Source organism: Artibeus jamaicensis, unplaced genomic scaffold (genome assembly GCF_021234435.1).
Source record: "Artibeus jamaicensis isolate MK-2021 breed Jamaican fruit bat unplaced genomic scaffold, CSHL_Jam_final contig_519, whole genome shotgun sequence".
Lineage (NCBI taxonomy): Eukaryota > Metazoa > Chordata > Mammalia > Chiroptera > Phyllostomidae > Artibeus > Artibeus jamaicensis.
This window is the reverse complement of record NW_026521871.1, coordinates 2,462,365-2,474,741: the sequence shown is the minus strand read 5'-3', so window position 1 is coordinate 2,474,741 and position 12,377 is coordinate 2,462,365. Positions and strand designations below refer to the sequence as shown.

General features: G+C 38.4%; 1 protein-coding gene across 1 annotated transcript in view; it reads right to left on the bottom strand.

The window, feature by feature from the left end:
- Positions 1-12,377, bottom strand: part of LOC119042417 (cadherin-related family member 3-like) — a 90,846-nt gene that overhangs the window by 43,773 nt on the left and 34,696 nt on the right. Inside the window, exons 5-7 of the mRNA XM_053669045.1 lie at positions 8,643-8,737; positions 5,976-6,083; positions 1,661-1,857 (exon numbers count right to left, since the gene is read on the bottom strand). Of these exons, the coding sequence (XP_053525020.1) occupies positions 1,661-1,857; positions 5,976-6,083; positions 8,643-8,737 (400 nt within the window). The remainder of the gene's footprint in view (positions 1-1,660; positions 1,858-5,975; positions 6,084-8,642; positions 8,738-12,377) is intronic.

Below are 12,377 nucleotides of genomic sequence, written 5' to 3'. Positions count from 1 at the left end.
TCATAATGTTATGTTAACTGATGGTAAAAAACAATTTTTTTAAAATTTAGGTGATCAGGGAAGACTTTCTGGAAGAGAGGGCCCCTGATTTAGGACTTGATGAATATACAGGATAGGAAATGGTGGTGAGTAGACAGAGATCATTCCCAGCAGAGAAAACATCATAACTAAAAACACATTAACAAAATAATGACTCACTATACTCCCTTCCACCCAATCTATCCACTCATTCATTCAACAAACATTTATGGAATGATAGCTGTGTGCCAGGTACTGTGCTGAATACTGTATATACCACAACAAAGTCACTCCCTGTTCTTATGGAATTTACAATCTAGGCTGAGAACTGAACCAGTAAACAAGTGTAAAAAAATCCATAGGCATATTATTAAAGGAATAAAAACTATAATATGATAAATTTAATGTGTAATGGTCAGATTCTGAAAGGTGCAAGGTCCAAGGTCCAGAATCAGGCAGCCTAGTGTCTTGGCTATTGTGTAATGGACAAAGAGGAAACAAGAAATAGGAAGGTGTTAGAGAGAGAGAGAGATAAAGACCAGAGAAGACAGGTTCTTGAGGATGAGAAGTCTGGATTCCATTCCAAGTGCAAAGAAAAATCTCAGGAGGGTTTTACTTGGAGGAGGAGTATGACCCAACTTGCCTTTTTTATTTCATTCATTCTAGTTCTTCTGCTGACACTAATGGAGGGCGTAACTGTGAAAGCAGAAGCCCAGTTAAGCGATCTCTACAGTAATGCAAATAAGAAGGGATGGTGACTGTCTTAAGTGGGGCCTCCTCAAAAGCAAGATCAGAGATGAGGATTTGAGTGCAATAGTTTATTTGGTAGGTGATCCAGAGCAACATGGCATGGGTATAGTGAAACAGAGATGGGAAGGCTGCTGATAAAAATATATTATCAAGCAACTTACTACAGTAAGTTGGACAAGGAGCTGGGCCACTTTTATACCAATTATCTTCAGCATTTGGTTGAGAGGTTATGGCACAGGTAGTATTTTTCCCAACATTTTGAACCTGCTATTTTTTGGGTCAGGAAGGGGACAGATGTCAGACCTCAAATAATACCTCAAGCAAAGAAAGGCATATATTAGCAGTTGAAGTCAGGAAACTGAAATGTTAAGGTCAGGGAAATATAGATAGGACACTGACAGCACTTGCTACAATGGCTCAAACCTGCACATGTGCTAAGTGACCATCTCCTCTCTTCTCAGCTCCAGAAGTCCTATATACCACATAATCTTACTGATGCCCAGCCTCAGCCACAGCTGATTGGCTGAGAAGTAAATCACTGACTCTAAAAAGTCCAATCAGATTTTCTCTCACAAAAATTTAGACCTAAAGCAGAGCAGAATGATTTACATATAAGAAGATGCACAGGAATATCATATAAGGTGCAGAGCCAAAGCGTTCTTTCTGTAGCAGCCATGAAAATCCATGTGTTAGCTCATCTGTGGACAAAAAACTAGTCTTGCAGAGTTATTCAATATATACAATACTATGTGCTTCTTTCAGGGGTTCTGCAAATGAAGACAATCTGATAACCTACCTTCAAGAAACTCAGTCTTACAGAGGAGACATAATATAAGCAAATAATAAAATAGCACATAAAAATATAATTTGCTGAAAACAAATCTCAACCTACCTTTGTCAACTGCAAAGTAAACATTCCACGGATTTAGTTCAAAGGTTAAATCTCCCAAATTATCTTCATCAGTTGCCTGGCATACTCCAATCATTTTCCCAATTGGAATTTCTTCATCCAGGGTGATGTTGACTTTATTATGCAGAGTTGACTTTATAGAAGTAACACTCAAGACACCATTTTCAATATTGTATAAACTTGTTTTAAAAGAAAAGACTATTAGAGTGGTGCTTGTTGAATGTGTATTAAGGTGGTGGAGGGGTAAGGGGCTACAGGTGTTTATGATAACAATGGAAACTGACAATGTTAGTAATAGCTAAGCCAGTTTTTCAGCACTTGCCTATTATTTAGACACAGTGCTAAGCATTTTTACATATTTCCTATTTATTTCTCATATCCCATGAAGTACATACCATTTTCCCTCACTTTACAGATGTGAAAATTGAGCTTTTATGAAAATAAGTAACTTTCATAAGTAAATATCAAAGTGGCTAAAATAGGATTTGACCCCAAACGTATTTGACTCTAGAGATGGTATGCTTAACCACAGTGCTCTTATCCCCCTAGAGTAAGAACCAGTGTCTTAAAATTGCTGACCCCAATGTGTTTTTATAAACTATCTGTGTGATCATTTTAATCACAATTTTTCTTGAAGATAGTAAGAGATAATCTAGCTCACAGGTGGCAAACACAAGGCCCATGGGCCAAATCCAGCCCCCCCACCTTGTTTTATCCAACCAGGCACCTTGTTTCTACCCAGTAGCAGCACTGAGCTCCTTGCCCCTAGTTAAGGAGTAGTTACATATATACAGTCCTAAAATTACATGCACTTGGCCCTTTGAAGGACCCTTGAGGCTGCTGTGGCCCCCAGTGAAAATGAGATTGACACCCCTGATCTAACCCATTAGATATTAGGAATATATTACACTGACTTCCAGTCCAGATGAAGGTAATAGGTGAATGCTGCTCACCTCCTCACACAACCACAGCAAAATTACAACTAAAATACAGAACAACTATCACTCAGAACCATCAGAAATTATAGCCATGTGAAAGTCTGACAACTAAGGAATTAAAGAAACCTCATTTATCCAGATAGGTAGAGGGACAGAGGGGCAGAGATACAGAGATACAGAGACATGGAATGGGCTGGTCCCAAACCTATGTGTGGGGTATAAAATGGAGGGGTGTCTCAGGAGAGATGGATCCCACCCCCACATCAGACCAATCAGCCCTGGGTTCCAGTGCCAGGAAGATAAGAACCCATAACTTCTAGCTGTAAAAACAGGTGGGGGCTGGTTCAGTGGAAGAAAATGCAGGATTCTCAGGCCTCTACTCTTAGAGGGCCTCACACTACACACAAACTTACTCAGACTCACCCCCTCCGGGTTCTAGCACCAGAGCAGCAGCTTGAAGGGCACCAGTGGCATACAAGGAGGAACTGAAGTGTCTGACATCAGGGCAAGAACTGAGAGACAGCTTCCTCTCAGAGAGAACTGCAGACAGTGACACTGTACGTTTTCCAAGCCCTCCCTCACACAGATGCAGTGTGGTGGCACCATATTTGAATCTCCATCAACCTGGATTGCATGGTAATCCCTGCCCTGACAATTACCTCAGGTTCTGCCCCAACCAATTTAAGAGCACACCCAGGAAACTCTTCCCCCCAGTAACAGCAGCTTTTCCATATGAAGGGCTGGGATAGGCACAGGCTTCAGACCTTCCTAAATCTGCTCAAACAGGCAGTAACTAAGCCCAGACCCCCACACTTTTCGCTGAGTAGCCCCAGGCCTAGCACTAGCAGCCGCCATCTACACATTGCTTTATAGTTTACACCAAGGGACCCCAGACAAAACACAGGTGGAGGCAGACTTTGGCCTGCATCAACTGGGAAACCCCAGAGCCTGTGCACCCAGAGGACAGTTACAGACCACATTGGAGCAACCTCCAATCACCTCCACAAGCCAAAGAGGAAGGTGGTTGCAGGCCAGGGGTCACGACCAGTCCTACCAGCTATCTGAACTGGATAAATTGCTCCCATTGACCTGCTGACAACAATTAAGACTCATTTACATGAAGAGAGAGTACTCAGCCCACCTTGAGTACAGGACATGGAAGATAGGGGAGGCTATGCTACTGGATGCTACAGGACTCCTGCTGCACTAGGCCATGCTACCAAGACACAGAGTCAAAGAAGCTTTATCTAATACATAGAAACAAATACAGGGAGGCTGCCAAAATTAGGAGACAAAGAAAAATGGCCTAAATGAAAGAACTCCAGAAAAAGAACTAAACAAAATGAAGATAAGCAAACTATCAGATGCAGAGTTCAAAACACTGGTTATAAGGATACTCAAAAAACTCAGTGGCTACTTCAACAGTATAAAAAAGACCAGGCAGAAATTAAGAATATACTAACTGAAATAAAAAATAATGTATATGTAATTAACAGTGAGTGGATGAAGCCAAGAATCAAATCAATGATTTGGAACAAAAGGAAAAACACATCCAATAAGTACAGCAAGAAAAAAATCTGAAAAATCAAGTATGGTTTAAGGAGCCTCTGGGGCAACTTCAAATGTTCCAACATTCATATCATAGTGGTGCCAGAAGAAGAAGACAGAGATCAAGAAATTGGAAATCTATTTGAAAAAATAATAAAAGAAAACTTCCCTAATTTGATGAAGGAAATAGATATGCAAGTCCAAGAAGCACAGACTTTCCGAAACAAGATGGATGAAAAGAGGACCACCCTAAGACACATCACAATCTGAACACCAAAAGTTAAAGAATCTTAAAAGCAGCAGTAAAAAAAGCAGTTAGTTACATGCAGGGGCATTCACATAAGACTTTCAGCTGATTTCTCAATAGAAACTGTAGGTTAGACAGGATTGGCAAGAATATTCAAAGTGATGAAAAGCAAGGACCTACAGCCTAGATTACTCTATTCAGCAAAGCAATCATTTAGAATGGAAGGAGAGATAAAGTGCATCCCAGACAAGGTAAAGCTAAAGGAAATGATCATCATCAAACCATTATATGAAATGTTAAAGAGACTTACTTAAGAAAAAGATCAAAACTATGAATATTAAAATGGCAATAAAATGTAACTATCAACAATTGAATCTAAAAAGCAAACAAGCAGAGCAGAGACAAAATTATAGATATGAAGAACACTGGGATGGTGGTCAGTGGGGAGCCATGTCAGGGAGAATAGGGGGCAGGGGGGATTAAGAAGGACAAATTGGTAGTAACAGAATAGTCAGGGGAATGTTAAGAGCAAGTATAGGAAATGGAGTTGCCAAAAATGAACAACAGAGGGAGGATTGCCAGAGGGGGTGGGGAGTACTGGAGGGAGGTGGACAAAGGAGGATAAATTGGGACAACTGTAATAGCAAAACCAAATTAATTAATTAATTAATAAGAATAAGTGACCTTTCACTCTGTGGGATGACATTCAACTAACTGAGCCACACTATTTGGGGCCATAAATTAAATCTTTAAATCCGTGGAACAAGTCATCTGCCTCTGTTCTCTAGCTCAAGAAATTAGCACTTTAAAGTTGCTATATGAAAGATTTTCTTTCAGTTAAACTACAAGCAGGATAATTTTCAAATACCTTTTTATATATCTGCTTCATAGTAACTTCCTCCAAGCTTGCACGGGCCAATAATTTCTTTTTTATTTCCTTAATTTCATGTATATTTTTAATATCTGTGCTTACACTTTACATGTGTGTATAGCCAAACACAAAAGTCCACATGGTGTGTGATTCCATTTATATGGAATGCCCAGAGCAGACAAATCTACAGAGATGGAAATGGGTTAGTGGTTGCCAGGGGCTGGGGGAGATGAGGGTTTGTAGAGCTACCGCTAATGGAGAAGAGACTTCTTTCTGGGGTGATGGAATTTTCTGGAATTATTGTAAATAAAGGTGATTTTGACAAAACTGTACAATTGTACTAAATGCCATTGAACTGTAAACTTTCAAAGAGTAAACTCTAAGGTATGTGAATTATATCTCAATAAAGCTGTTACTTTAAAAAATAGCAAAAAACATATATTACACTAATAACATCTTATTCTGTTACAATTTCAACACATTTTATACTTTAAAACTATTTTCTTTGCTGTTTTTAAGAACGTCCTTTATTTAGACTCTTATATCTTAAGTGATTATTTATATTTTACTTGTTTATTTTTCTTCTCAGAAAAGAAACCCATTGCATTCTAATGGAAATTTATAAATTTTGGAGACTACATCTTCATATCCAATTTTCAAGGTCAATTAAAAGAATAAGTTTTATTTTCTTACCTACAGGTAAGAACTGGGTCTTTATTGTTGACATTGATGAGGAAAATCTTTAGATTCCCAGCAGCGAACAGTCCTCCAGGATCAACCACTTTAATAACTAGTGAGAAACTGAAGGTGCAACCACACAAAAGACAGTTAAGATTTTATAGTAACTAACAGACTTTCATAGAAACAGAAACTCTGGGGCTTAACTAACCAGTTAAAACAATTGACTCATTTAGTTAAATTGTCACTCATACCAGTTATTTTAACAGCTGAAAATGGCTGACACTTCATTAAGAAACAAATTAGTCAAATCTGTTGAAAGCACAAGCAGGAACTTGTAAAAGTCTATTAATTTTCATCAATTAAAAAAAAAAGCAAAGCGGACTCCTTAGCTGGTAGAGCAAAGATATGACTATGGGCTCTTACCTTTAAACGATGACATTTCTGGGGAAATGGGGTGGAGGGGGGGCTGGGATGGGAGAAATTGACAAAAGAAAACTGTACTTGAAAAATAACTAAATAAATTTTTAAAAAATATAAAAAAAAAACGCTGACATTTCAATACTGAAAACTGATAACAAATGCAAAAGAAAAGGTGGTAAGTATACTTCAAAACAACATAATGGCTATGGAAACATATTAGGAGCATTAGATAACAAAGAGGTGTTATTTTAGCAGAGATGTGTGTGGGTTTGAAGGATGAGAGTATTTGGAATGGAGGAAAAATGTATCCTAATGGAAAGATGGTTGTTGTGTCCATAAACTATGATCTGGATAACAATCCCGATTTGCCAGGGTTGTCTTGTTTAAGCTCTGACAGTCCCATGCAGGTCCCAGGAAACTTCTCAGTGCCAGGCAAACCAGGATAGTAGGACACCCTCTCAGAAAAAAAAAAATCTATTCTACTTAAAATGTATCAATAATTGAGGACAACACTACTCTTCCCTTTTATCTATCCTAAAAACTGAACCAGCTCTCAATTTTCTCCTGTCTTATAACTTTTTCTACCAGAAGGTGGCTATTTTTTAGATAATTTCATAAGTCCAATTTACTTTTAAGAATAAAGATGTATTAAAAATAATTCTGGGACATCTAACCAACAAGAATGTGAGAAATGAGGTGTGGTCAGCATTCCATGGCCCCAAAGACATCAAATTACATTTGGTCTGACTGGATGCTGGAAAGTGGACTGCAAGGGGGCAAAGAAGCAATGAGTTCTTCTAACTCTTGCATCAGCATTTGAATAATAAATCTCACAGCCCCTATATCTCCTTTGAAGGGAAGGAATTGATAAGAATCAATGAAGCATTCCGAATGTCTTTTGTTCATACTCAGAGGTCCACTTGGGCACCCTAAGAACTCTAGAGTTGCAGAGATAATTAAGAAATAAAGTTATCTTTGGAGGACTATAGTATCTATTATATATTCAAGTTCTACAGGCAGAGCTTCCATTTTTGTGTTAGCACCTCTGATATCAGAGACACAGAAAAAAAGAAAAGTTTAGTTTTCACTTATCAAAAAAATTAATTTTTATTAATTTTAATTGTCTGAAGATTTTATTTATTTATCTTTAGAGGGGAAGGGAAGGAGAGAGGGAGAGGAATATCAATGTATGGTTGCCTCTCGTGCATCCCCTGCTGGGAACTGGCCTTCAACCTAAGCATGTGCCCTGACTGGGAATCGAACTGGTGACCCCCTGGTTCCCAGGCCCATGCTCAGTCCACTGACCACACCAGCCATGGCTAAAAATTAATTTTTAAAACTCTCATTAATTACTTTATTCTCATTTGTTAATGAAGCTTAAGATTTATAAATAACTTGAAATGTGTATATAATCATTTTCCATAAGGAACCAGGTTGAAATAAAAGGAAACTGTGATGAACATTATCCATTATTCCAAGAACTATTGAGGCTGCATAAATATAGGAGACAGGAATTTAAAAGTAATGGAAAATGGATAAAAAATTTTAAAGTTTTTCTACCTCCGAAGTATATAAAGATAATACAATTTAGGAGAACTCTTCTCCAGCAGACTATATGAAGTCAGCAGGAGAAAGTACATTCTGCTTTCAGACTCTTTAGGATATGTACCATCCTCAACTTTGTGATCAGGAAGAAACTCCTCATGAGAATCCGGAGCAAGATTATTGGGAGGGCTTAACAGTCTTTTTTGCTTTTCCTGTAAAGTACTTAGATGCAGAACATATCACTGGAAAAGGTGGTAATAGAAACCATTAAAAATAGAAATAGTAACTACAAACCAATGGCTCCCCATTTGGCAGATGTAGAAGAAATAGGAGGAAATGTCAGTCAATTAACTTTTCAAAGTTGCTGGATTACATTGTGAATAAATTCTGTGTCCCAGCTGGCCAGAAAGAAGTCCCCACCAACTTCCACTTCAGGTCAGAAACACCACCACTGATATCACATCAGTGTTTGGCTCTGGGGACACCAGATAAACTGAGAGGGGCTGAAACATCTATACCTAGTATCTAAAGTAGACATTGTGCAAATATAGTTTGGGTGATTATTTAATATTAAGGCAATGACAACAGCACCTTCACTTAGGAGCCCATTAACGCCAGAGGGGGCCTTCTTAGGAAGAAAACCATTCTTGCAAGAAGAAATATGAACCAAAGGGCAGACATTTTGGTTAATGAATAGCCAGTAGCAGTATTTACCTTCTAGCTCCCCTCTCAAAATCAAAAGTTGCTGCTGTGGAAATGGTTCCAATGCTGTCAATTGCGAAGCCAGAGCCCTCCGGGGAAAGGAAATACTGTTTATTGGAGAGTAAAAAGAAGGCAAAATATTACAGAGACACCAACAATATCCTTAGGTAGATGGTGTGCACCAAGAACCTGGCCTGAAATCTCTTTGTGCTCTGGGCCCTCCTGCCTGCCCTGTGTATGACAGGTGCTCATTCAACATTTGCCAATAGCAATGATGATGAAATTATACTCCATTCAACTGACTCCAGGCCAAATAACCTGCACTTAAATATTACAAATTAATTTTCCTAACCTCTTACATTCAGTATGCTACTTGAACATTTCTCGCTTACAAAACTTCACTCAAAGGTAAAATTAAAAGGAGTTACATTTACAGAAGCAAGCCGACTGTACAATGAGAGCCCAGAAATTATTTTGTTTGTTTTGTGGTTCTGGAGATATGTTTTTTGGGGTAAGTGATGTAAAGAGACAGGGAGCTGTAGAGGTAAAAAGTAAAATCCTAGAACATCTATCTGTTCATCTCATGTTCTGTGGGAGAGGTACTGGCAATGCTTTATCAGGTTGTTTTTTCTTAGTGTCCCATTGACTTTCATTCATTCATACTATCTTCCAGTTAGTCTGTTAAATGCTTCAAATACATGCTCTCTGTTAATTGTCACAACAACTGTGTGATAGGTACTCATGTTATCCCTATTTCACAGATGGCACTGAGGCTTAGAAAATTCAAGTGGCTTGCCCCCAGTGTAAGAGCTGAGCTTTTAGTCATTTTACATAATGCCTCTCTGCTCACCACATCTCATTCCTAAGACAAACTTCTGCCAAAGAGGAAAGGTGAGGTCATTTCCAGATGAAGTGAGAGTCAAGTGATTAGAAAAAGCTGGGGCAAAAATACCCTAAAGGATTAATATTGGGAGTTAATATACTGAGCGCTACTGACTAATTATGTAGACCCAAACATAATTTAATAGAGAAGATTAAACCCAAAAGGTTTGCAAAGCAACCTAAAAATTGTTTGAAAAAATTAATGACCTTTTAATCTATCAATTTTTGTGATGAATCATGATGTCCTGATTGATTTAAATTTATACGATCCATTCCTGCAGATATAAATAAGATAAAATTAATTTCTGCTGTGTGTGTGTGTGTGTGTGTGTGTAACAATGCTGAGGGATGTTAGCATTCAGGAACTGCAGTAAAATCCACCACATATTTTACTTTTAGAGTAAACACAGGAGTAGTGATGCCTGTTTCATGGCTCACAAGCACTAAGTCTCGTTATACATAAATGTATATAATTTTTTAAGTCACCTATATTTATGTTTGTAGACACTCGAAATTTGCAGTTCCCAATTTTATTTCAGTATTACATGGGAAATACTGACGTATTTCCCATGTAAAACAGTTTGGGGAAAAAACATATATTGAAAAGCTCTATTTTTATGTTGCTTAATTTCTCATAAAATAAGATAGTCTTTTTTTTAAAAAATTGATGGCACTGATATGTTCTTCATATCAGTGTTGTTTCCTGCCATTTTTCAGGAAAGGTTGGAGCTGGTGGTTGCTAGGCAGCCAGGACCATTGCTGGGAAAGCCACCCAAATGAATGATCCCCCAGAATAGGAAGGCAGTCCAAGGGATGAGAAATTAACTCTCTGTGGGACCAAGCAACTTAAATTCATTCCCCATCCTCCAATTTATCTGCAATAACACCATCAACTGGTAAGGAACTATCTGGGCTATAACAATAGCAGTCCCATTCCCAGGATCCAGGATGTGACAACAGCTCACGGCAGAGACTATGGGGTCAGGGGAGCCTTGGGTCCTGCTGGATGGACTTATCTTCAAAATCCAGCTTCTCTGAAAGACTTGTTCATGACTATTTGCTCTCAGAGAAGCTCCAGAATTAGAAATGTCAGAGCTTGAACTGCAGGACAAGCACGGCAAGCAGAGCTGGGGCTTTGGGGCTTTGAGATCAGCCACACAGGCACTGTGGCTGGGTTCCTTGGGTCCCTAGCATCAGTGACAATAAAAACAACTGTGATGGCTGACAGTCCCTCTGACCCGGATTCTGTGCTCAGCATCTTCCTGAATTCTCTCATCTAACCCTTAAAATGGCACTACGAGATTACACTCTTCTCAGCCCCATTTTACAGGTGGGGAAACTGAGGCTTATAAATGTTAAGGAAATGGTCCAAAACACATTACCAATGAGTGGTTATACTAAAACCCAAACCCAGGTCTTTCTCACTCCAGAGCCATTGTGTTTCTTTCTCTGTCTTCCTGCAAGAAAGGTGGTATGTGTTTCTTTTTTAAAAATATTATATTTAAAATTGATTTAAAATGTTTTGTGTGGAGATTAAAGGAATCTAGTTGCTGAAGATCTAGAAACAGAAAATCTCAGTGTTGCTTTTTACAAAGGAAAAGAAGGGAGAGGGGAGGGAAAGAAGGGAAGGGAGAAAAAGAAAGGGGAGGGGAGGCAGGCTAGGCTAAGATGGATCCCTGAGAAACTTCCAAAATTTGTAGGTCCATGGAGGAGGGTAAACCAGGAAAGAAAATAAGAAAGAGTTGTCATAAAGGTAGGAAAAAAAGAGTTTATTAACCCAGAATACTAATAATATTACCTAATTTTTAGCATTATCTGCTAAACACTATTCTAAGCCCTTTACATGTATGACCTCATTTAATCTTCATAAGAGCCCTGAGGTAAGTCCTGTTAACCTATTACAAATAAAGAAACTGAGACAAAAAGCAGTTAAGAGACTTGCCCAAGGCCACAGAGCAAGAATATGGTAAAACCTAAATTTTTACTTAGGCTATTTGACATTAGAATCTGAGCTCTTATGCTGATATACTGTGTTTAATCTGTTTGACCCAAGGTAATATTTTCTTGAAGGAATTAGTATATATGTATGATCTGGGCTAAATGTTTTTCTTTTCTTTTTTTAAAAATTATTTCATTAGCCCTGGCTGGCGTAGCTCAGTAGATTGAGCGCAGGCCTGTGAACCAAAGGATCAAGGTTCGATTCCCAGTCAGGGCACATGCCTGGGCTGCCGGGGATGCAGGAGAGGCAACCATACACTGATATTCCTCTCCCTCTCTCCTTCCCTTCCCTTCTAAAGATAAATAAATAAAATCTAAAAAAAAGGTAAAAAAATTATTTTATTGTTGTTCAATTACAGCTGTCTGCATTTTCTCCTAACACTACCCCTGACCCCAGCCAAACCCACCTCCCTCCCTTCCTTCCACCCTCCCCCTTGGTTTTGTTCATGTGTCCTTTTTAGTAGTTCCTGAAAACCCTTCCCCCCATTGTCTCCTCCCCCCTCTCCTCTGGCTATTGTTAGATTGTTCTTTATTTCAGTGTCTCTGGTTATATTTTGTTTGCATTTTTCTTTTGTTGGTTATGCTCCAATTAAAGGTGAGATTATATATAACAAAATATTCTGTGAGTTTATAAAGCACAGATACTGACTAATTATTGATCACCTACAAAATATTTTCATAGGGATATATTTTCAGGAAAATATTTTTAAACTATAACACAGATACTATTCTAAACTAAATATTAATTATGTTGTAATCCTGCATTTTAGTCTGAGACCTATACAGAAAGTTATAGCACCTCATCCTGAGCATTTTCTTCAATGGAAGCATCATGGTATGTAACCTTGCCCTTGAAGGCCTTGGAGT